Raw genomic sequence first — 20847 nt, 5'->3', positions numbered from 1 at the left:
CCTCCTCTTCCTTCTCTTCCTCCTCCTGCTCGTCCTCCTCCTCCTCCTCTTCCTTCTCTTCCTCCTCCTGCTCGTCCTCCTCCTCCTCCTCTTCCTTCTCTTCCTCCAGCTCCTCCTCCTCCATCCTCCTGCTCCTGCTTCTCCTCCTCCTCCTCCTCCTCCTCCTCTTCCTCCTACTCCTCTTCCTCCTACTCCTCTTCCTCCTCCTCCTGCTCCTCCTACTCCATCCTCCTGCTCCTGCTTCTCCTCCTCCTCACAGTGAGTGTTTCCACCTCAGCAGTGTTTTGACATTCTTGTGTTTTTCAGATGACGTGACCTCATTTCCAACGTGCACTCTGTAGCTCTGCCGTGCACGTTACACGGCTCGTACAGACATGTAACGTGCACGGCAGAGCCACAGAGTGCACGTTACACGGCACGTTGTGGAAAAAACATCCTGAACAGAAAGAAATGAAAATAGTTGGAAATAAGGAGTAAAAATGGAGTAAAGGGAAAAACCTGCGGAGGAGTCGATGACGTCGTCGTCCTCATGGAACATCTGTCACTGGTCATTAAAACCAGACCAGATGTCCAGTCCAGGTCCAGCAGGGTACGTTTGTGCTGCTTCAGGTCTGCAGCGCGACGTGCGCACTACGTGCACGCTACACTGACAGCTGTACAAATACCTGCAGTCTGGAATGTTCTGGAAAGCCCGACTTCCCAGCAGATGTCTGTCAGACAGATCACAGCGCCCCTCTAACGAGGATGTGTGTGTGTGTGTGTGTGTGTGTGTGTGTGTCTAACCTGGGGTTCATCACCAGCCGCCTGAAGAAGTATGTCCAGGTGATGTAGTCCATGGCGTCCTGCTTGGACGAGATGGTCCCGGCAGCCATCTCAGCATTGAGGTGGTCGGACAGCACGCTGAGGAGGCTGCAGGTACAACACCAGTAAAACCAGTCAGTCCAGTCACATGAAGGGATTCATTTCCACTTCCAGCCGGCGCTGCTATGATCTCCACAACGCTGTCCCATCAGTAGTAATCAGATTACTCTGCAGCTGTGGGGAGCTGCGAACAGTTTGCTGCAGAAACTGCTGGACCACAGACTGGACTGGAAAGGCAACAGAAGCTGTGAGAAACACGGTTAACCTGTGTGTCTAAATCAACCCGCGGACGTTGTTTCCTTTGCTGGAGTAGTTTTGCTGCATGGCAGAGGAAGTCTGACGGATGTCGGTTACCTGGACTCCACAGGAAAAGGTTCGTAGAGGAACTTCTTGTAGAAATCCTTCTTGATGTCGTGGACCAGAATGACCGCTTTGCCCTGGTCATCAAACTGAGGACGACCGGCTCTCCCCATCATCTGCAGGACATCTGCAAACACACCGCGTCGTTTAGATCTGCTGCAGAGGACAGACTGGAAGCTGACTGGTCATGTTGGGAGCAAGCTGCGTACCTGTGATGGGGTAGTCCACGTACCGTCTGGATTTACCATCATAGTACTCCGTTCCCTTGACAACCACAAGGTGGGCAGGGAAGTTGACTCCCCATGCCAGAGTGCTGGTGGCAATCAGGACCTGTCAGAGAACATCGTTGCCGTTTCCGTGAACAGGAGGAGTAAAAGACAGCAGGCGGAACGTGTCCGAGACGCCGCCCGGCTCCAGACGCCGCCCGGCGGCAGACGCCGCCCGGCTGTAGACGCCGCCCGGCTCCAGACGCCGCCCAGCTCCAGACGCCGCCCGGCTCCAGATGGCGCCCGGCTGCAGACGCCGCCCGGCTCCAGACGGCGCCATGCTCGTACCTGGATCTTACAGTTGACAAACAGCTCCTCCACCGTCTTTCTGTCCCGCTCATGGAGGCCGGCGTGATGCATGCCGATCCCAAAGGCCAGCGTGAGCTTCAGGTTGGAGTCCCTCACCGTGGCGATGATGTCCTCAATCTGCAGACAAACCGGAGATGGAGCACAGCTCAGCCATGACAGCAACACGTTGCAAGTTTCTGTCTTCAGCCTGAACACAAAAAGTTTCCTCTTCTACAGCACAATCAGAGGCAGCCTGCAGCGCCGGAGGAGGAGCAGGAGGAGGAGGCAGAGGAGGAGCAGCAGGATGAAGAGGCCAAACACAGCAGAGTCAGGAGGAGCAGGAGAGGCAGAGGAGGAGCAGCAGGATGAAGAGGCCAAACACAGCAGAGTCAGGAGGAGCAGGAGGAGTAAGAGGAGGAGCAGGAGGAGGAAGAGCCCAAACACAGCAGAGTCAGGAGGAGCAGGAGAGGCAGAGGAGGGGCAGCAGGATGAAGAGGCCAAACACAGCAGAGTCAGGAGGAGCAGGAGGAGTAAGAGGAGGAGCAGGAGGAGGAAGAGCCCAAACACAGCAGAGTCAGGAGGAGCAGGAGGAGTAAGAGGAGGAGCAGGAGGAGGAAGAGCCCAAACACAGCAGAGTCAGGAGGAGCAGGAGGAGTAAGAGGAGGAGCAGGAGGAGGAAGAGCCCAAACACAGCAGAGTCAGGAGGAGCAGGAGGAGTAAGAGGAGGAGCAGGAGGAGTAAGAGGAGGAGCAGGAGGAGGAAGAGCCCAAACACAGCAGAGTCAGGAGGAGCAGGAGGAGTAAGAGGAGGAGCAGGAGGAGGAAGAGCCCAAACACAGCAGAGTCAGGAGGAGCAGGAGGAGTAAGAGGAGGAGCAGGAGGAGTAAGAGGAGGAGCAGGAGGAGGAAGAGCCCAAACACAGCAGAGTCAGGAGGAGCAGGAGGAGTAAGAGGAGGAGCAGGAGGAGTAAGAGGAGGAGCAGGAGGAGGAAGAGCCCAAACACAGCAGAGTCAGGAGGAGCAGGAGGAGTAAGAGGAGGAGCAGGAGGAGGAAGAGGAGGAGCAGCAGGATGAAGAGCCCAGACACAGCAGAGTCAGGAGGAGCAGGAGGAGGAGGAGGAGCACGTCGGCTGTCAGGCGGTTCAGAGCCGTGACTTCATGTCGTGTCCGTCACACCGGAGACGTGAAGCTGAATCATCTGATTCACGGAGAAGATCAGCTCTGATCTGGACAGCGGGACGACCCGTGTTATCGGACGGAGCTCCTCCTCCTCCTGTTCCTCCTCCTCCTCCTGTTCAGACAGAACAAACCTCTCTCTCGTCCTGGTGCAGCCACTGCTTGGGGTTGTCCTCCGTCGCCAGGAAGGCGATGAGGTCCAGGGCCGTGAGGCGGGTCTGCCTTCTGGACGACACAAAGATCAGCACCGGCTTGGCGGGTGAGTGACTTCGTATCGCTGCAGAGTTAAAACACAGCGTGAGTCGTCGCCAGGAGACGTCTCTAAGCTGAAAACAGTAACAGGACATGATCTGAAACCAACGAAGAAGAGTGGCGGTACCTTGGAAGGTGGGCTTGTTCATGCTGGCCATGCGGGGGCAGTAATGCTGTCCTGGAAAGCCCTGGATGTGGACTTCTAGTGGGACAGGACGCACAGATGGACGGAAGTTAAACAATCCCATCTGTTAGACAGAGAGGAGGAGGAGGGGGGAGGAGGGGGGAGGAGGAGGGGGAGGAGGAGGAGGAGGGGTGAAAGTGAGACAAAAAAGGAGAGAGATTTAATGTGAGCAGCTGGTAACATGAAGCCCCATCTGTGTGCAGAGAGAACAGCCTGTCACTGGAGCTGCCGGACCCTGGTGGACCCTAGTGGACTCTGCCGGACCCTGGTGGACTCTGCCGGACCCTAGTGGACCCTGGTGGACTCTGCCGGACCCTGGTGGACTCTGCCGGACCCTGGTGGACCCTGGTGGACTCTGCCGGACCCTGGTGGACTCTGCCGGACCCTGGTGGACTCTGCCGGACCCTGGTGGACTCTGCCGGACCCTGGTGGACTCTGCTGGACCCTGTGTTTAGGGTGTTACAGGGTGTGTAAAGTGTGTCCCGGGTTGCAGCCTGACCTGTTCTGGGTGTTGGGATGTAAACTGGGATGACTGGGATAAAGGAGGTTCAGGATCTGGTTCGGGGAAGCAGGAACAGGTGGTTTTGAGGGTTAAGGGGGGAAGTGGTCTAGACTGGATGTGATCCTAGAAGTTTCCATTAGCATCTCAGCTTCTGATTGGGTTGTAAAGCTTCCTCTCATACGATTGGCAGATTCTAACGAGATGGTTAAATCTTCCTCTCTGCCGCGCCGAGTCAGAGTCCAGGCGGGGTGTCGGTGGTCTTTAGATCCAGGCGGGGTGTCGGTGGTCTCTAGATCCGGGCGGGGTGTCGGTGGTCTTTAGATCCAGGCGGGGTGTCGGTGGTCTTTAGATCCGGGCGGGGTGTCGGTGGTCTTTAGATCCAGGCGGGGTGTCGGTGGTCTTTAGATCCCGGCGGGGTGTCGGTGGTCTCTAGATCCGGGCGGGGTGTCGGTGGTCTTTAGATCCCGGCGGGGTGTCGGTGGTCTCTAGATCCCGGCGGGGGTGTCGGTGGTCTTTAGATCCGGGCGGGGTGTCGGTGGTCTCTAGATCCGGGCGGGGTGTCGGTGGTCTTTAGATCCGGGCGGGGTGTCGGTGGTCTTTAGATGCAGGCGGGGTGTCGGTGGTCTCCGGGCGGGGTGTCGGTGGTCTCTAGATCCGGGCGGGGTGTCGGTGGTCTCCGGGCGGGGTGTCGGTGGTCTCTAGATCCGGGCGGGGTGTCGGTGGTCTTTAGATCCAGGCGGGGTGTCGGTGGTCTCTAGATCCGGGCGGGGTGTCGGTGGTCTCTAGATCCGGGCGGGGTGTCGGTGGTCTCTAGATCCGGGCGGGGGTGTCGGTGGTCTTTAGATCCGGGCGGGGTGTCGGTGGTCTTTAGATGCAGGCGGGGTGTCGGTGGTCTCCGGGCGGGGTGTCGGTGGTCTCTAGATCCGGGCGGGGTGTCGGTGGTCTCCGGGCGGGGTGTCGGTGGTCTCTAGATCCGGGCGGGGTGTCGGTGGTCTTTAGATCCAGGCGGGGTGTCGGTGGTCTCTAGATCCCGGCGGGGTGTCGGTGGTCTCAAGATCCAGGCGGGGTGTCGGTGGTCTCTAGATCCAGGCGGGGTGTCGGTGGTCTTTAGATCCAGGCGGGGTGTCGGTGGTCTCTAGATCCCGGCGGGGTGTCGGTGGTCTTTAGATCCGGGCGGGGTGTCGGTGGGCTTTAGATCCGGGCGGTGTGTCAGTGGGCTTTAGATCCGGGCGGGGTGTCGGTGGTCTTTAGGTCCGGGCGGGGTGTCGGTGGGCTTTAGATCCGGGCGGGGTGTCGGTGGTCTTTAGATCCGGGCGGGGTGTCGGTGGTCTTTAGATCCGGGCGGGGTGTCGGTGGTCTTTAGATCCGGGCGGTGTGTCGGTGGGCTTTAGATCCGGGCGGGGTGTCGGTGGTCTTTAGATCCGGGCGGGGTGTCGGTGGTCTCTAGATCCGGGCGGGGTGTCGGTGGTCTTTAGATCCGGGCGGGGTGTCGGTGGTCTTTAGGTCCAGGCGGGGTGTCGGTGGTCTTTAGATCCGGGCGGGGTGTCGGTGGTCTTTAGATCCGGGCGGGGTGTCGGTGGTCTCTAGATCCGGGCGGGGTGTCGGTGGTCTTTAGATCCGGGCGGGGTGTCGGTGGTCTTTAGACCCGGGCGGGGTGTCGGTGGTCTTTAGATCCGGGCGGGGTGTCGGTGGTCTTTAGATCCAGGCGGGGTGTCGGTGGTCTTTAGATCCGGGCGGTGTGTCAGTGGGCTTTAGATCCGGGCGGGGTGTCGGTGGTCTTTAGGTCCGGGCGGGGTGTCGGTGGGCTTTAGATCCGGGCGGGGTGTCGGTGGTCTTTAGATCCGGGCGGGGTGTCGGTGGTCTTTAGATCCGGGCGGGGTGTCGGTGGGCTTTAGATCCGGGCGGGGTGTCGGTGGTCTTTAGATCCGGGCGGGGTGTCGGTGGTCTCTAGATCCGGGCGGGGTGTCGGTGGTCTTTAGATCCGGGCGGGGTGTCGGTGGTCTTTAGGTCCAGGCGGGGTGTCGGTGGTCTTTAGATCCGGGCGGGGTGTCGGTGGTCTTTAGATCCGGGCGGGGTGTCGGTGGTCTCTAGATCCGGGCGGGGTGTCGGTGGGCTTTAGATCCGGGCGGGGTGTCGGTGGTCTTTAGATCCGGGCGGGGTGTCGGTGGTCTTTAGATCCGGGCGGGGTGTCGGTGGTCTCTAGATCCGGGCGGGGTGTCGGTGGTCTTTAGATCCGGGCGGGGTGTCGGTGGGCTTTAGATCCGGGCGGTGTGTCAGTGGGCTTTAGATCCGGGCGGGGTGTCGGTGGTCTTTAGGTCCGGGCGGGGTGTCGGTGGGCTTTAGATCCGGGCGGGGTGTCGGTGGTCTTTAGATCCGGGCGGGGTGTCGGTGGTCTTTAGATCCGGGCGGTGTGTCGGTGGGCTTTAGATCCGGGCGGTGTGTCAGTGGGCTTTAGATCCGGGCGGGGTGTCGGTGGTCTGTAGATCCAGGCGGGGTGTCGGTGGTCTTTAGATCCGGGCGGGGTGTCGGTGGTCTTTAGGTCCAGGTGGGGTGTCGGTGGTCTTTAGGTCCAGGCGGGGTGTCGGTGGTCTTTAGATCTTTAGGGTGTCGGTGGTCTCTAGATCCGGGCGGGGTGTCGGTGGTCTTTAGGTCCAGGTGGGGTGTCGGTGGTCTTTAGGTCCAGGCGGGGTGTTGGTGGTCTTTAGATCTTTAGGGTGTCGGTGGTCTCTAGATCCGGGCGGGGTGTCGGTGGTCTCTAGATCCGGGCGGGGTGTCGGTGGTCTCTAGATCCGGGCGGGGTGTCGGTGGTCTCTAGATCCGGGCGGGGTGTCGGTGGTCTTTAGATCCAGGCGGGGTGTCGGTGGTCTCTAGATCCGGGCGGGGTGTCGGTGGTCTCAAGATCCAGGCGGGGTGTCGGTGGTCTCTAGATCCAGGCGGGGTGTCGGTGGTCTTTAGATCCAGGCGGGGTGTCGGTGGTCTCTAGATCCCGGCGGGGTGTCGGTGGTCTTTAGATCCGGGCGGGGTGTCGGTGGGCTTTAGATCCGGGCGGTGTGTCGGTGGGCTTTAGATCCGGGCGGGGTGTCGGTGGTCTTTAGGTCCGGGCGGGGTGTCGGTGGGCTTTAGATCCGGGCGGTGTGTCGGTGGGCTTTAGATCCGGGCGGGGTGTCGGTGGTCTTTAGGTCCGGGCGGGGTGTCGGTGGGCTTTAGATCCGGGCGGGGTGTCGGTGGTCTTTAGATCCGGGCGGGGTGTCGGTGGTCTTTAGATCCGGGCGGGGTGTCGGTGGTCTCTAGATCCGGGCGGGGTGTCGGTGGTCTTTAGATCCGGGCGGGGTGTCGGTGGTCTTTAGACCCAGGCGGGGTGTCGGTGGTCTCTAGATCCCGGCGGGGTGTCGGTGGTCTTTAGATCCGGGCGGGGTGTCGGTGGTCTTTAGATCCGGGCGGGGTGTCGGTGGTCTTTAGATCCAGGCGGGGTGTCGGTGGTCTTTAGGTCCAGGCGGGGTGTTGGTGGTCTTTAGGTCCAGGCGGGGTGTTGGTGGTCTTTAGGTCCAGGCGGGGTGTTGGTGGTCTTTAGGTCCAGGCGGGGTGTTGGTGGTCTTTAGATCTTAAGGGTGTTGGTGGTCTTTAGATCCGGGCGGGATGTCGGTGGTCTGTAGATCCAGGTGGGGTGTCGGTGGTCTTTAGATCCGGGCGGGGTGTCGGTGGTCTTTAGATCCAGGCGGGGTGTTGGTGGTCTTTAGGTCCAGGCAGGGTGTTGGTGGTCTTTAGGTCCAGGCGGGGTGTTGGTGGTCTTTAGATCTTAAGGGTGTTGGTGGTCTTTAGATCCGGGCGGGATGTCGGTGGTCTGTAGATCCAGGCGGGGTGTCGGTGGTCTTTAGATCCGGGCGGGGTGTCGGTGGTCTTTAGGTCCAGGTGGGGTGTCGGTGGTCTTTAGGTCCAGGCGGGGTGTCGGTGGTCTTTAGATCTTTAGGGTGTCGGTGGTCTCTAGATCCGGGCGGGGTGTCGGTGGTCTTTAGGTCCAGGTGGGGTGTCGGTGGTCTTTAGGTCCAGGCGGGGTGTTGGTGGTCTTTAGATCTTTAGGGTGTCGGTGGTCTCTAGATCCGGGCGGGGTGTCGGTGGTCTCTAGATCCGGGCGGGGTGTTGGTGGTCTTTAGATCTTTAGGGTGTCGGTGGTCTCTAGATCCGGGCGGGGTGTCGGTGGTCTCTAGATCCGGGCGGGGTGTCGGTGGTCTCTAGATCCGGGCGGGGTGTCGGTGGTCTCTAGATCCGGGCGGGGTGTCGGTGGTCTTTAGATCCAGGCGGGGTGTCGGTGGTCTCTAGATCCGGGCGGGGTGTCGGTGGTCTCAAGATCCAGGCGGGGTGTCGGTGGTCTCTAGATCCAGGCGGGGTGTCGGTGGTCTTTAGATCCAGGCGGGGTGTCGGTGGTCTCTAGATCCGGGCGGGGTGTCGGTGGTCTTTAGATCCAGGCGGGGTGTTGGTGGTCTTTAGGTCCAGGCAGGGTGTTGGTGGTCTTTAGGTCCAGGCGGGGTGTTGGTGGTCTTTAGATCTTAAGGGTGTTGGTGGTCTTTAGATCCGGGCGGGATGTCGGTGGTCTGTAGATCCAGGCGGGGTGTCGGTGGTCTTTAGATCCGGGCGGGGTGTCGGTGGTCTTTAGGTCCAGGTGGGGTGTCGGTGGTCTTTAGGTCCAGGCGGGGTGTCGGTGGTCTTTAGATCTTTAGGGTGTCGGTGGTCTCTAGATCCGGGCGGGGTGTCGGTGGTCTTTAGGTCCAGGTGGGGTGTCGGTGGTCTTTAGGTCCAGGCGGGGTGTTGGTGGTCTTTAGATCTTTAGGGTGTCGGTGGTCTCTAGATCCGGGCGGGGTGTCGGTGGTCTCTAGATCCGGGCGGGGTGTCGGTGGTCTCTAGATCCGGGCGGGGTGTCGGTGGTCTCTAGATCCGGGCGGGGTGTCGGTGGTCTTTAGATCCGGGCGGGGTGTCGGTGGTCTCTAGATCCGGGCGGGGTGTCGGTGGTCTTTAGATCCGGGCGGGGTGTCGGTGGTCTCTAGATCCGGGCGGGGTGTTGGTGGTCTCTAGATCCGGGCGGGGTGTCGGTGGTCTCCGGGCGGGGTGTCGGTGGTCTCTAGATCCGGGCGGGGTGTCGGTGGTCTCTAGATCCAGGCGGGGTGTCGGTGGTCTCTAGATCCAGGCGGGGTGTCGGTGGTCTCTAGATCCAGGCGGGGTGTCGGTGGTCTTTAGATCCGGGCGGGGTGTCGGTGGTCTCTAGATCCAGGCGGGGTGTCGGTGGTCTCTAGATCCGGGCGGGGTGTCGGTGGTCTTTAGATCCGGGCGGGGTGTCGGTGGTCTCTAGATCCAGGCGGGGTGTCGGTGGTCTCTAGATCCAGGCGGGGTGTCGGTGGTCTTTAGATCCAGGCGGGGTGTCGGTGGTCTCTAGATCCAGGCGGGGTGTCGGTGGTCTCTAGATCCGGGCAGGGTGTCGGTGGTCTCTAGATCCAGGCGGGGTGTCGGTGGTCTCTAGATCCGGGCGGGGTGTCGGTGGTCTCCAGGCTGGGTGTCGGTGGTCTCTAGATCCGGGCGGGGTGTCGGTGGTCTCTAGATCCGGGCGGGGTGTCGGTGGTCTCCAGGCTGGGTGTCGGTGGTCTCTAGATCCGGGCGGGGTGTCGGTGGTCTCTAGATCCGGGCGGGGTGTCGGTGGTCTCCAGGCTGGGTGTCGGTGGTCTCTAGATCCAGGCGGGGTGTTTTATGGACTTATTTAACAGAACTTCTGCTGCCCTATACTCCACCAAGATCCCTCAGGTCTGCAGATCAGCTCCGGCTGGCAGGACCTAAAACCAGCACCAGGACTAGAGGAGCCTTCTCGGTGGAACAGCTTCCTGCTCTCTGTTAGAGCATTAAGCTCCCTAAAGCCGTTTTTTTCTCCCTGGCATTTAAAACTCAGTGAACAGGACGTCTTCCCTCTTTTTATTTTTTATTTAAATTTAAATGTTTACTGACTTCAGTTTTTCCTTGCTTTGCGTTTTATTGTTTACACCTGTTTGACTGTGTTTTACCTCTTGTTCTCATCGTATTTTCTTTTAAACTCAAGATATTTTTATTGATATCTTTGGTTTGCATACTTTTAACTTGATTTTAATTTTCTTCAGCACTTCAACGGAGGTCGTGTTAAATGTGCTATAGATATAAAATTTGAATTGAATTATCTTTCCTAGCTGTTTATTCATGCTCCAGCTAAAACCACAGCTCCCAGTTCTCACCACTCCCAGACCTGCTAGCGTCTTTACCGTAAAGGTCCCAGAGTGGAACAATCGGACCAGAAATATTAAATCTGCACCGACCGACGCGGGTCATTTTCACTCTCTTCTGAAGATGAACTTTCAGCACGAGTTACTCTAAACATGTTCTGGTTTGTTGACATGACAGTTGTATTTCTGTCATGTATTTTATCAAGCTGACTGTACAGCCCTGATAATAAGCTGCATGTCTGACCGCGACCAGATGGACGAACCTGCAGCCGCTGCCGACGCTTTCATGTCAGTACGGAGCAAAATCTCAGAGGAATGTTTCCAACATTATGTTCCATCCATCACACCATGGAGGGGTCCAACCTGCTGCTAGGAGGCCCGCTGAAGTGGAGTGTGTGTGTGTGTGTGTGTGTTGCATCATGTCTGCATACAAAAAGGCTCATAACAGCTGGTTTCTAATAATAAATAGTAAGAATAATATCAATATAAAATCTGAGGTTCAGACTTCTCCACATCAGCTGAGGAAGAGTTAGAAGGTGATCTCAGCGTGTTCTGGTCCTGACCTGTCCGATACCCAGCCAGTCAGCCAGATCCCGAGCGTTGGCCAGAGCCGTGGACAGACCTACAACTCGGACGCTCTTAGAGGTGTGAGACGAGATGAAGTTGGTCCTGGAAACGATGACTTCCAGAACAGGACCCCTGTCTTCCCCTGGAAACACACGGTGAGACAGACCAGTCAGCACGGCGCACCAACACGAAGGCAGACGCGGCGGGGTGCAGCGAGACGTGGCGGGACGCCGCAGGACCCTCACCCAGCAGGTGGATCTCATCGATGATGAGGATGGCCACTTTCTGAACGTAGCTCCGGTTCTGCCAGCTCCGGCTCACGCCGTCCCACTTCTCTGGCGTAGTGACGATCAGGTCGGCCTGAGCGATGGCTCGCATGTCCGGGGTCACGTCGCCCGTCAGCTCCACCACCCTTCACACACAAACACACTTCTTGTTTTAAGGAGTCGGACCAGCTGAAAGCTGCAGGAGGTTCGGTTTGCTCTTACTTCTTTCCCAGTTTCTCCTCAATCCGGACCTTCCAGTCCTCAATCCTCTCTCTCACCAGAGCTTTTAGAGGAGCGATGTACACCACCTGAACACACAGTGGAAACTATGTAAGACACTGTCACAGCAGACGCCTCCTTACTGAGCATCTTTACACCAGTTAGCGGTACAGATCCGCCACATATCAGGCTGCCTGTAACCAGTATAAACCAGTATAAAACAGCAGTAAATCCAGCAGCAACTAAGCAGCAGGTCGGACCTTAGAGGACGGGTACTTGTTAAAGACGCGGAACATGGCCATCTCTGCTGCGATGGTTTTCCCAGAGCCAGTTGGCGCCCCCAGCAGGACGTTGGTGTCGGTGTGGTACAGCGTGTGGAAGATCTGGGTCTGGATCGGGTTGAAGTGGGTAAACCTGTACAGGCTCTCGAACTCCCGGTTCCCCAGAGCCGTCACCGGCAACGGCTGCAGGTCCAGAAGCTCTGGAATGGAGAGAGGAAAACACAAAGGCATCATAGATACTGGTGGGATACTGGTGAGATACTGGTGAGATACTGATGGAATCCTGGGGAGATACTGGTGGGATACTGGTGGGATACTGGTGAGATACTGGTGGGATACTGGTGAGATACTGGTGGGATACTGATGGAATCCTGGTGGAATACTGGGGAGATACTGGTGAGATAGTGGTGAGATACTGGTGAGATACTGATGGAATCCTGGTGGAATACTGGTGAGATACTGGTGGGATACTGGTAAGATTCTGGTGGAAGACTGGTGAGATACTGGTGGGATACTGGTGAGATACTGGTGGGATACTGGTGAGATACTGGTAGAACACTGGTTAGATACTGGTGGGATACTGGTGAGATACTGGTAGAACACTGGTAAGATTCTGGTGGGATACTGGTGAGATACTGGTAGAACACTGGTAAGATTCTGGTGGGATACTGGTGAGACACTGGTGGGATACTGGTGAGATACTGGTGGGATACTGGTGAGATACTGGTAGAACACTGGTTAGATACTGGTGGGATACTGGTGAGATACTGGTAGAACACTGGTAAGATACTGGTGGAAGACTGGTGAGATACTGGTAGAACACTGGTAAGATACTGGTGGGATACTGGTGAGATACTGGTGAGATACTGGTGGAAAACTGGTAAGATTCTGGTGGAACACTGGTGATGGAAGACTGGTGACATACTGGTAAAACACTGTTGAGATACTGGTGGGATACTGGCGAGATACTGGTAGAACACTGGTGAGATACTGATGGAATCCTGATGGAATACTGGGGAGATACTGGCGAGATAGTGGTGGAAAACTGGTAAGGTTCTGGTGGAAGACTGGTGAGATACTGGTGGGATACTGGTGAGATACTGGTGGAATCCTAATGAGATACTGGTGGAACACTGTTGAGATACTGGTGGGATACTCGTGAGATACTGGTGGAACACTGGTGAGATACTGGTAGAACACTGGTAAGATACTGGTGGAACACTGCTGAGATACTGGTGGAATCCTGGTGAGATACTGGTGGAACACTGGTGGAACACTGGTGAGATACTGGTAGAACACTGGTAAGATACTGGTGGAACACTGCTGAGATACTGGTGGAATCCTGGTGAGATACTGGTGGAACACTGGTGGAACACTGGTGAGATACTGGTGGGACACTGGCGAGATACTGGTAGAACACTGGTGAGATACTGATGGAATCCTGATGGAATACTGGGGAGATACTGGTGGGATACTGGTGAGATACTGATGGAATCCTGGTGGAATACTGGGGAGATACTGGTGAGATAGTGGTGGAAAACTGGTAAGGTTCTGGTGGAAGACTGGTGAGATACTGGTGGGATACTGGTAAGATTCTGGTGGAAGACTGGTGAGATACTGGTGGGATACTGGTGAGATACTGGTGGGATACTGGTGGGATACTGGTGAGATACTGGTGAGATACTGGTAGAACACTGGTTAGATACTGGTGGGATACTGGTGAGATACTGGTAGAACACTGGTAAGATTCTGGTGGGATACTGGTGAGATACTGGTGGGATACTGGTGAGATACTGGTAGAACACTGGTAAGATACTGGTGGGATACTGGTATAACACTGGTAAGATACTGGTGGGATACTGGTAAGATTCTGGTGGAACACTGGCGATGGAAGACTGGTGACATACTGGTAAAACACTGTTGAGATACTGGTGGGATACTGGCGAGATACTGGTAGAACACTGGTGAGATACTGATGGAATCCTGATGGAATACTGGGGAGATACTGGCGAGATAGTGGTGGAAAACTGGTAAGGTTCTGGTGGAAGACTGGTGAGATACTGGTGGGATACTGGTGAGATACTGGTGGAATCCTAATGAGATACTGGTGGAACACTGTTGAGATACTGGTGGGATACTGGTGGGATACTCGTGAGATACTGATGGAACACTGGTGAGATACTGGTAGAACACTGGTAAGATACTGGTGGAACACTGCTGAGATACTGGTGGAATCCTGGTGAGATACTGGTGGAACACTGGTGGAACACTGGTGAGATACTGGTAGAACACTGGTAAGATACTGGTGGAACACTGCTGAGATACTGGTGGAATCCTGGTGAGATACTGGTAGAACACTGGTAAGATACTGGTGGAACACTGCTGAGATACTGGTGGAATCCTGGTGAGATACTGGTGGAACACTGGTGGAACACTGGTGAGATACTGGTGGGACACTGGCGAGATACTGGTAGAACACTGGTGAGATACTGATGGAATCCTGATGGAATACTGGGGAGATACTGGCGAGATAGTGGTGGAAAACTGGTAAGGTTCTGGTGGAAGACTGGTGAGATACTGGTGGGATACTGGTGAGATACTGGTGGAATCCTAATGAGATACTGGTGGAACACTGTTGAGATACTGGTGGGATACTCGTGAGATACTGGTGGAACACTGGTGAGATACTGGTAGAACACTGGTAAGATACTGGTGGAACACTGCTGAGATACTGGTGGAATCCTGGTGAGATACTGGTGGAACACTGGTGGAACACTGGTGAGATACTGGTAGAACACTGGTAAGATACTGGTGGAACACTGCTGAGATACTGGTGGAATCCTGGTGAGATACTGGTGGAACACTGGTGGAACACTGGTGAGATACTGGTGGGACACTGGCGAGATACTGGTAGAACACTGGTGAGATACTGATGGAATCCTGATGGAATACTGGGGAGATACTGGTGGGATACTGGTGAGATACTGATGGAATCCTGGTGGAATACTGGGGAGATACTGGTGAGATAGTGGTGGAAAACTGGTAAGGTTCTGGTGGAAGACTGGTGAGATACTGGTGGGATACTGGTAAGATTCTGGTGGAAGACTGGTGAGATACTGGTGGGATACTGGTGAGATACTGGTGGGATACTGGTGGGATACTGGTGAGATACTGGTGAGATACTGGTAGAACACTGGTTAGATACTGGTGGGATACTGGTGAGATACTGGTAGAACACTGGTAAGATTCTGGTGGGATACTGGTGAGATACTGGTGGGATACTGGTGAGATACTGGTAGAACACTGGTTAGATACTGGTGGGATACTGGTGAGATACTGGTAGAACACTGGTAAGATACTGGTGGAAGACTGGTGAGATACTGGTATAACACTGGTAAGATACTGGTGGGATACTGGTAAGATTCTGGTGGAACACTGGCGATGGAAGACTGGTGACATACTGGTAAAACACTGTTGAGATACTGGTGGGATACTGGCGAGATACTGGTAGAACACTGGTGAGATACTGATGGAATCCTGATGGAATACTGGGGAGATACTGGCGAGATAGTGGTGGAAAACTGGTAAGGTTCTGGTGGAAGACTGGTGAGATACTGGTGGGATACTGGTGAGATACTGGTGGAATCCTAATGAGATACTGGTGGAACACTGTTGAGATACTGGTGGGATACTCGTGAGATACTGGTGGGATACTCGTGAGATACTGGTGGAACACTGGTGAGATACTGGTAGAACACTGGTAAGATACTGGTGGAACACTGCTGAGAAACTGGTGGAATCCTGGTGAGATACTGGTGGAACACTGGTGGAACACTGGTGAGATACTGGTAGAACACTGGTAAGATACTGGTGGAACACTGCTGAGATACTGGTGGAATCCTGGTGAGATACTGGTAGAACACTGGTAAGATACTGGTGGAACACTGCTGAGATACTGGTGGAATCCTGGTGAGATACTGGTGGAACACTGGTGGAACACTGGTGAGATACTGGTGGGACACTGGCGAGATACTGGTAGAACACTGGTGAGATACTGATGGAATCCTGATGGAATACTGGGGAGATACTGGCGAGATAGTGGTGGAAAACTGGTAAGGTTCTGGTGGAAGACTGGTGAGATACTGGTGGGATACTGGTGAGATACTGGTGGAATCCTAATGAGATACTGGTGGAACACTGTTGAGATACTGGTGGGATACTCGTGAGATACTGGTGGAACACTGGTGAGATACTGGTAGAACACTGGTAAGATACTGGTGGAACACTGCTGAGATACTGGTGGAATCCTGGTGAGATACTGGTGGAACACTGGTGGAACACTGGTGAGATACTGGTAGAACACTGGTAAGATACTGGTGGAACACTGCTGAGATACTGGTGGAATCCTGGTGAGATACTGGTGGAACACTGGTGGAACACTGGTGAGATACTGGTGGGACACTGGCGAGATACTGGTAGAACACTGGTGAGATACTGATGGAATCCTGATGGAATACTGGGGAGATACTGGTGGGATACTGGTGAGATACTGATGGAATCCTGGTGGAATACTGGGGAGATACTGGTGAGATAGTGGTGGAAAACTGGTAAGGTTCTGGTGGAAGACTGGTGAGATACTGGTGGGATACTGGTAAGATTCTGGTGGAAGACTGGTGAGATACTGGTGGGATACTGGTGAGATACTGGTGGGATACTGGTGGGATACTGGTGAGATACTGGTGAGATACTGGTAGAACACTGGTTAGATACTGGTGGGATACTGGTGAGATACTGGTAGAACACTGGTAAGATTCTGGTGGGATACTGGTGAGATACTGGTGGGATACTGGTGAGATACTGGTAGAACACTGGTTAGATACTGGTGGGATACTGGTGAGATACTGGTAGAACACTGGTAAGATACTGGTGGAAGACTGGTGAGATACTGGTATAACACTGGTAAGATACTGGTGGGATACTGGTAAGATTCTGGTGGAACACTGGCGATGGAAGACTGGTGACATACTGGTAAAACACTGTTGAGATACTGGTGGGATACTGGCGAGATACTGGTAGAACACTGGTGAGATACTGATGGAATCCTGATGGAATACTGGGGAGATACTGGCGAGATAGTGGTGGAAAACTGGTAAGGTTCTGGTGGAAGACTGGTGAGATACTGGTGGGATACTGGTGAGATACTGGTGGAATCCTAATGAGATACTGGTGGAACACTGTTGAGATACTGGTGGGATACTCGTGAGATACTGGTGGGATACTCGTGAGATACTGGTGGAACACTGGTGAGATACTGGTAGAACACTGGTAAGATACTGGTGAGAAACTGGTGGAATCCTGGTGAGATACTGGTGGAACACTGGTGGAACACTGGTGAGATACTGGTAGAACACTGGTAAGATACTGGTGGAACACTGCTGAGATACTGGTGGAATCCTGGTGAGATACTGGTAGAACACTGGTAAGATACTGGTGGAACACTGCTGAGATACTGGTGGAATCCTGGTGAGATACTGGTGGAACACTGGTGGAACACTGGTGAGATACTGGTGGGACACTGGCGAGATACTGGTAGAACACTGGTGAGATACTGATGGAATCCTGATGGAATACTGGGGAGATACTGGTGGGATACTGGTGAGATACTGATGGAATCCTGGTGGAATACTGGGGAGATACTGGTGAGATAGTGGTGGAAAACTGGTAAGGTTCTGGTGGAAGACTGGTGAGATACTGGTGGGATACTGGTAAGATTCTGGTGGAAGACTGGTGAGATACTGGTGGGATACTGGTAAGGTTCTGGTGGAAGACTGGTGAGATACTGGTGGGATACTGGTAAGATTCTGGTGGAAGACTGGTGAGATACTGGTGGGATACTGGTGAGATACTGGTGGGATACTGGTGAGATACTGGTGAGATACTGGTGGGATACTGGTGAGATACTGGTAGAACACTGGTAAGATACTGGTGGAAGACTGGTGAGATACTGGTAGAACACTGGTAAGATACTGGTGGAAGACTGGTGAGATACTGGTAGAACACTGGTAAGATACTGGTGGGATACTGGTGAGATACTGGTGGAAAACTGGTAAGATTCTGGTGGAACACTGGTGATGGAAGACTGGTGACATACTGGTAAAACACTGTTGAGATACTGGTGGGATACTGGCGAGATACTGGTAGAACACTGGTGAGATACTGATGGAATCCTGATGGAATACTGGGGAGATACTGGCGAGATAGTGGTGGAAAACTGGTAAGGTTCTGGTGGAAGATTGGTGAGATACTGGTGGAACACTGGTGAGATACTGGTAGAACACTGGTAAGATACTGGTCGAACACTGCTGAGATACTGGTGGAATCCTGGTGAGATACTGGTGGAACACTGGTGAGATACTGGTGGGATACTGGTGAGATACTGGTGGGATACTGGTGAGATACTGGTGGGATACTGGTGAGATACTGGTAGAACACTGGAGAAATATTGATGAATACTGGGAACACTGGTGAGATACTGGTGGAATCCTAATGAGATACTGGTGGAACACTGTTGAGATACTGGTGGGATACTCGTGAGATACTGGTGGAACACTGGTGAGATACTGGTAGAACACTGGTAAGATACTGGTGGAAGACTGGTGAGATACTGGTAGAACACTGGTAAGATACTGGTGGAACACTGCTGAGATACTGGTGGAATCCTGGTGAGATACTGGTGGAACACTGGTGGAACACTGGTGAGATACTGGTGGAACACTGGTGAGATACTGGTGGGACACTGGTGAGATACTGGTGGGATACTGGTGAGATACTGGTGGGATACTGGTGAGATACTGGTAGAACACTGGTAAGATACTGGTGGAACACTGCTGAGATACTGGTGGAATCCTAATGAGATACTGGTGGAACACTGTTGAGATACTGGTGGGATACTCGTGAGATACTGGTGGAACACTGGTGAGATACTGGTAGAACACTGGTAAGATACTGGTGGAACACTGGTGAGATACTGGTAGAACACTGGTAAGATACTGGTGGAACACTGCTGAGATACTGGTGGAATCCTGGTGAGATACTGGTGGAACACTGGTGGAACACTGGTGAGATACTGGTGGAACACTGGTGAGATACTGGTGGGACACTGGTGAGATACTGGTGGGATACTGGTGAGATACTGGTGGGATACTGGTGAGATACTGGTAGAACACTGGTAAGATATTGGTGGAACACTGCTGAGATACTGGTGGAATCCTGGTGAGATACTGGTAGAACACTGGTAAGATACTGGTGGAACACTGCTGAGATACTGGTGGAATCCTGGTGAGATACTGGTGGAACACTGGTGGAACACTGGTGAGATACTGGTGGGACACTGGCGAGATACTGGTAGAACACTGGTGAGATACTGATGGAATCCTGATGGAATACTGGGGAGATACTGGTGGGATACTGGTGAGATACTGGTGGGATACTGGTGAGATACTGATGGAATCCTGGTGGAATACTGGGGAGATACTGGTGAGATAGTGGTGGAAAACTGGTAAGGTTCTGGTGGAAGACTGGTGAGATACTGGTGGGATACTGGTAAGATTCTGGTGGAAGACTGGTGAGATACTGGTGGGATACTGGTGAGATACTGGTGGGATACTGGTGGGATACTGGTGAGATACTGGTGAGATACTGGTAGAACACTGGTGAGATTCTGGTGGGATACTGGTGAGATACTGGTAGAACACTGGTAAGATACTGGTGGAAGACTGGTGAGATACTGGTAGAACACTGGTAAGATACTGGTGGAAGACTGGTGAGATACTGGTAGAACACTGGTAAGATACTGGTGGGATACTGGTGAGATACTGGTGGAAAACTGGTAAGATTCTGGTGGAACACTGGTGATGGAAGACTGGTGACATACTGGTAAAACACTGTTGAGATACTGGTGGGATACTGGCGAGATACTGGTAGAACACTGGTGAGATACTGATGGAATCCTGATGGAATACTGGGGAGATACTGGCGAGATAGTGGTGGAAAACTGGTAAGGTTCTGGTGGAAGATTGGTGAGATACTGGTGGAACACTGGTGAGATACTGGTAGAACACTGGTAAGATACTGGTCGAACACTGCTGAGATACTGGTGGAATCCTGGTGAGATACTGGTGGAACACTGGTGAGATACTGGTGGGATACTGGTGAGATACTGGTGGGATACTGGTGAGATACTGGTGGGATACTGGTGAGATACTGGTAGAACACTGGAGAAATATTGATGAATACTGGGAACACTGGTGAGATACTGGTGGAATCCTAATGAGATACTGGTGGAACACTGTTGAGATACTGGTGGGATACTCGTGAGATACTGGTGGAACACTGGTGAGATACTGGTAGAACACTGGTAAGATACTGGTGGAACACTGGTGAGATACTGGTAGAACACTGGTAAGATACTGGTGGAACACTGCTGAGATACTGGTGGAATCCTGGTGAGATACTGGTGGAACACTGGTGGAACACTGGTGAGATACTGGTGGAACACTGGTGAGATACTGGTGGGACACTGGTGAGATACTGGTGGGATACTGGTGAGATACTGGTGGGATACTGGTAGAACACTGGAGAAATATTGATGAATACTGGGAACACTGGTGAGATACTGGTAGAACACTGGTGAAATACTGGTGAATACTGGGAATACTGGTGAGATACTGGTGGAGGCTCCACTGTGTCCTGGTGCAGTTCAGGATGAAGGATTACATCAAAGTGAAGACCTGATCCAGTCTGTGGTTAACTAGATCATGATGTCATGAACTGGTTTATATGAACGGATCTTATTAGCTGGACTGATGTGGATCATATACTGGATCGGTTTTAACTGGATCTTGTTTTAGATGACTGTTGTAAACTGGGAGTGTTTATATGAAGTTGAATTGAACAGTGTGTTCAGGGAACACCCTCCTGGCAGAAACATCTACGTGTTTTCATCTGATAAACGGATAAATCCATCAGGATGTGAATCACATGAAACTGCTGGTATCAGAAAGTCAGCTGATGTGAATATTGATGAGTTTATTGTGATGAAATAATCCTTTGGTCCGTCTGAAAGCTGCTGCTGAGTGTGTGAGCTCTCGCCGAGGGAAAAGCTGGTTGAACTGCCTCCATTTTTCAGTCTGGAGGAGTGAATAAGTGGAATCTGAGAGAATTACACGCTTCTGTTCTGAACTCTGCCTGTGGGGGGGGGTTGGTGTCTCTGTGCAGCCCCCACTCAGCTAACAGACCACCTGAAAGCTGCTGCTGCTTGACGCTGAAGCAGCTTCAGGTTTCAGCTTCTGTTTCTGCAGCGTTTTAAAACCTAATTTCCTGTTTCTGTTGTCAG

The 20847-nt window shown here is 53.7% G+C and overlaps 1 protein-coding gene across 1 annotated transcript in view; it reads right to left on the bottom strand.

Moving 5' to 3' along the window:
• ascc3 (activating signal cointegrator 1 complex subunit 3) overlaps positions 1 to 20847 on the bottom strand; it is a 171392-nt gene that overhangs the window by 23882 nt on the left and 126663 nt on the right. Inside the window, exons 20-29 of the mRNA XM_079240345.1 lie at positions 11433 to 11653; positions 11176 to 11261; positions 10933 to 11099; positions 10684 to 10829; positions 3329 to 3449; positions 3084 to 3226; positions 1776 to 1913; positions 1431 to 1551; positions 1216 to 1348; positions 784 to 909 (exon numbers count right to left, since the gene is read on the bottom strand). Coding sequence (XP_079096471.1) covers positions 784 to 909; positions 1216 to 1348; positions 1431 to 1551; positions 1776 to 1913; positions 3084 to 3226; positions 3329 to 3449; positions 10684 to 10829; positions 10933 to 11099; positions 11176 to 11261; positions 11433 to 11653 — 1402 coding nt within the window. The remainder of the gene's footprint in view (positions 1 to 783; positions 910 to 1215; positions 1349 to 1430; positions 1552 to 1775; positions 1914 to 3083; positions 3227 to 3328; positions 3450 to 10683; positions 10830 to 10932; positions 11100 to 11175; positions 11262 to 11432; positions 11654 to 20847) is intronic.

This window comes from Telmatherina bonti (assembly GCF_933228915.1).
Source record: "Telmatherina bonti genome assembly, chromosome: 5".
In the NCBI taxonomy this organism is placed as follows: Eukaryota; Metazoa; Chordata; class Actinopteri; order Atheriniformes; family Telmatherinidae; genus Telmatherina; species Telmatherina bonti.
This window is presented reverse-complemented; position numbering and strand designations above follow the sequence as displayed.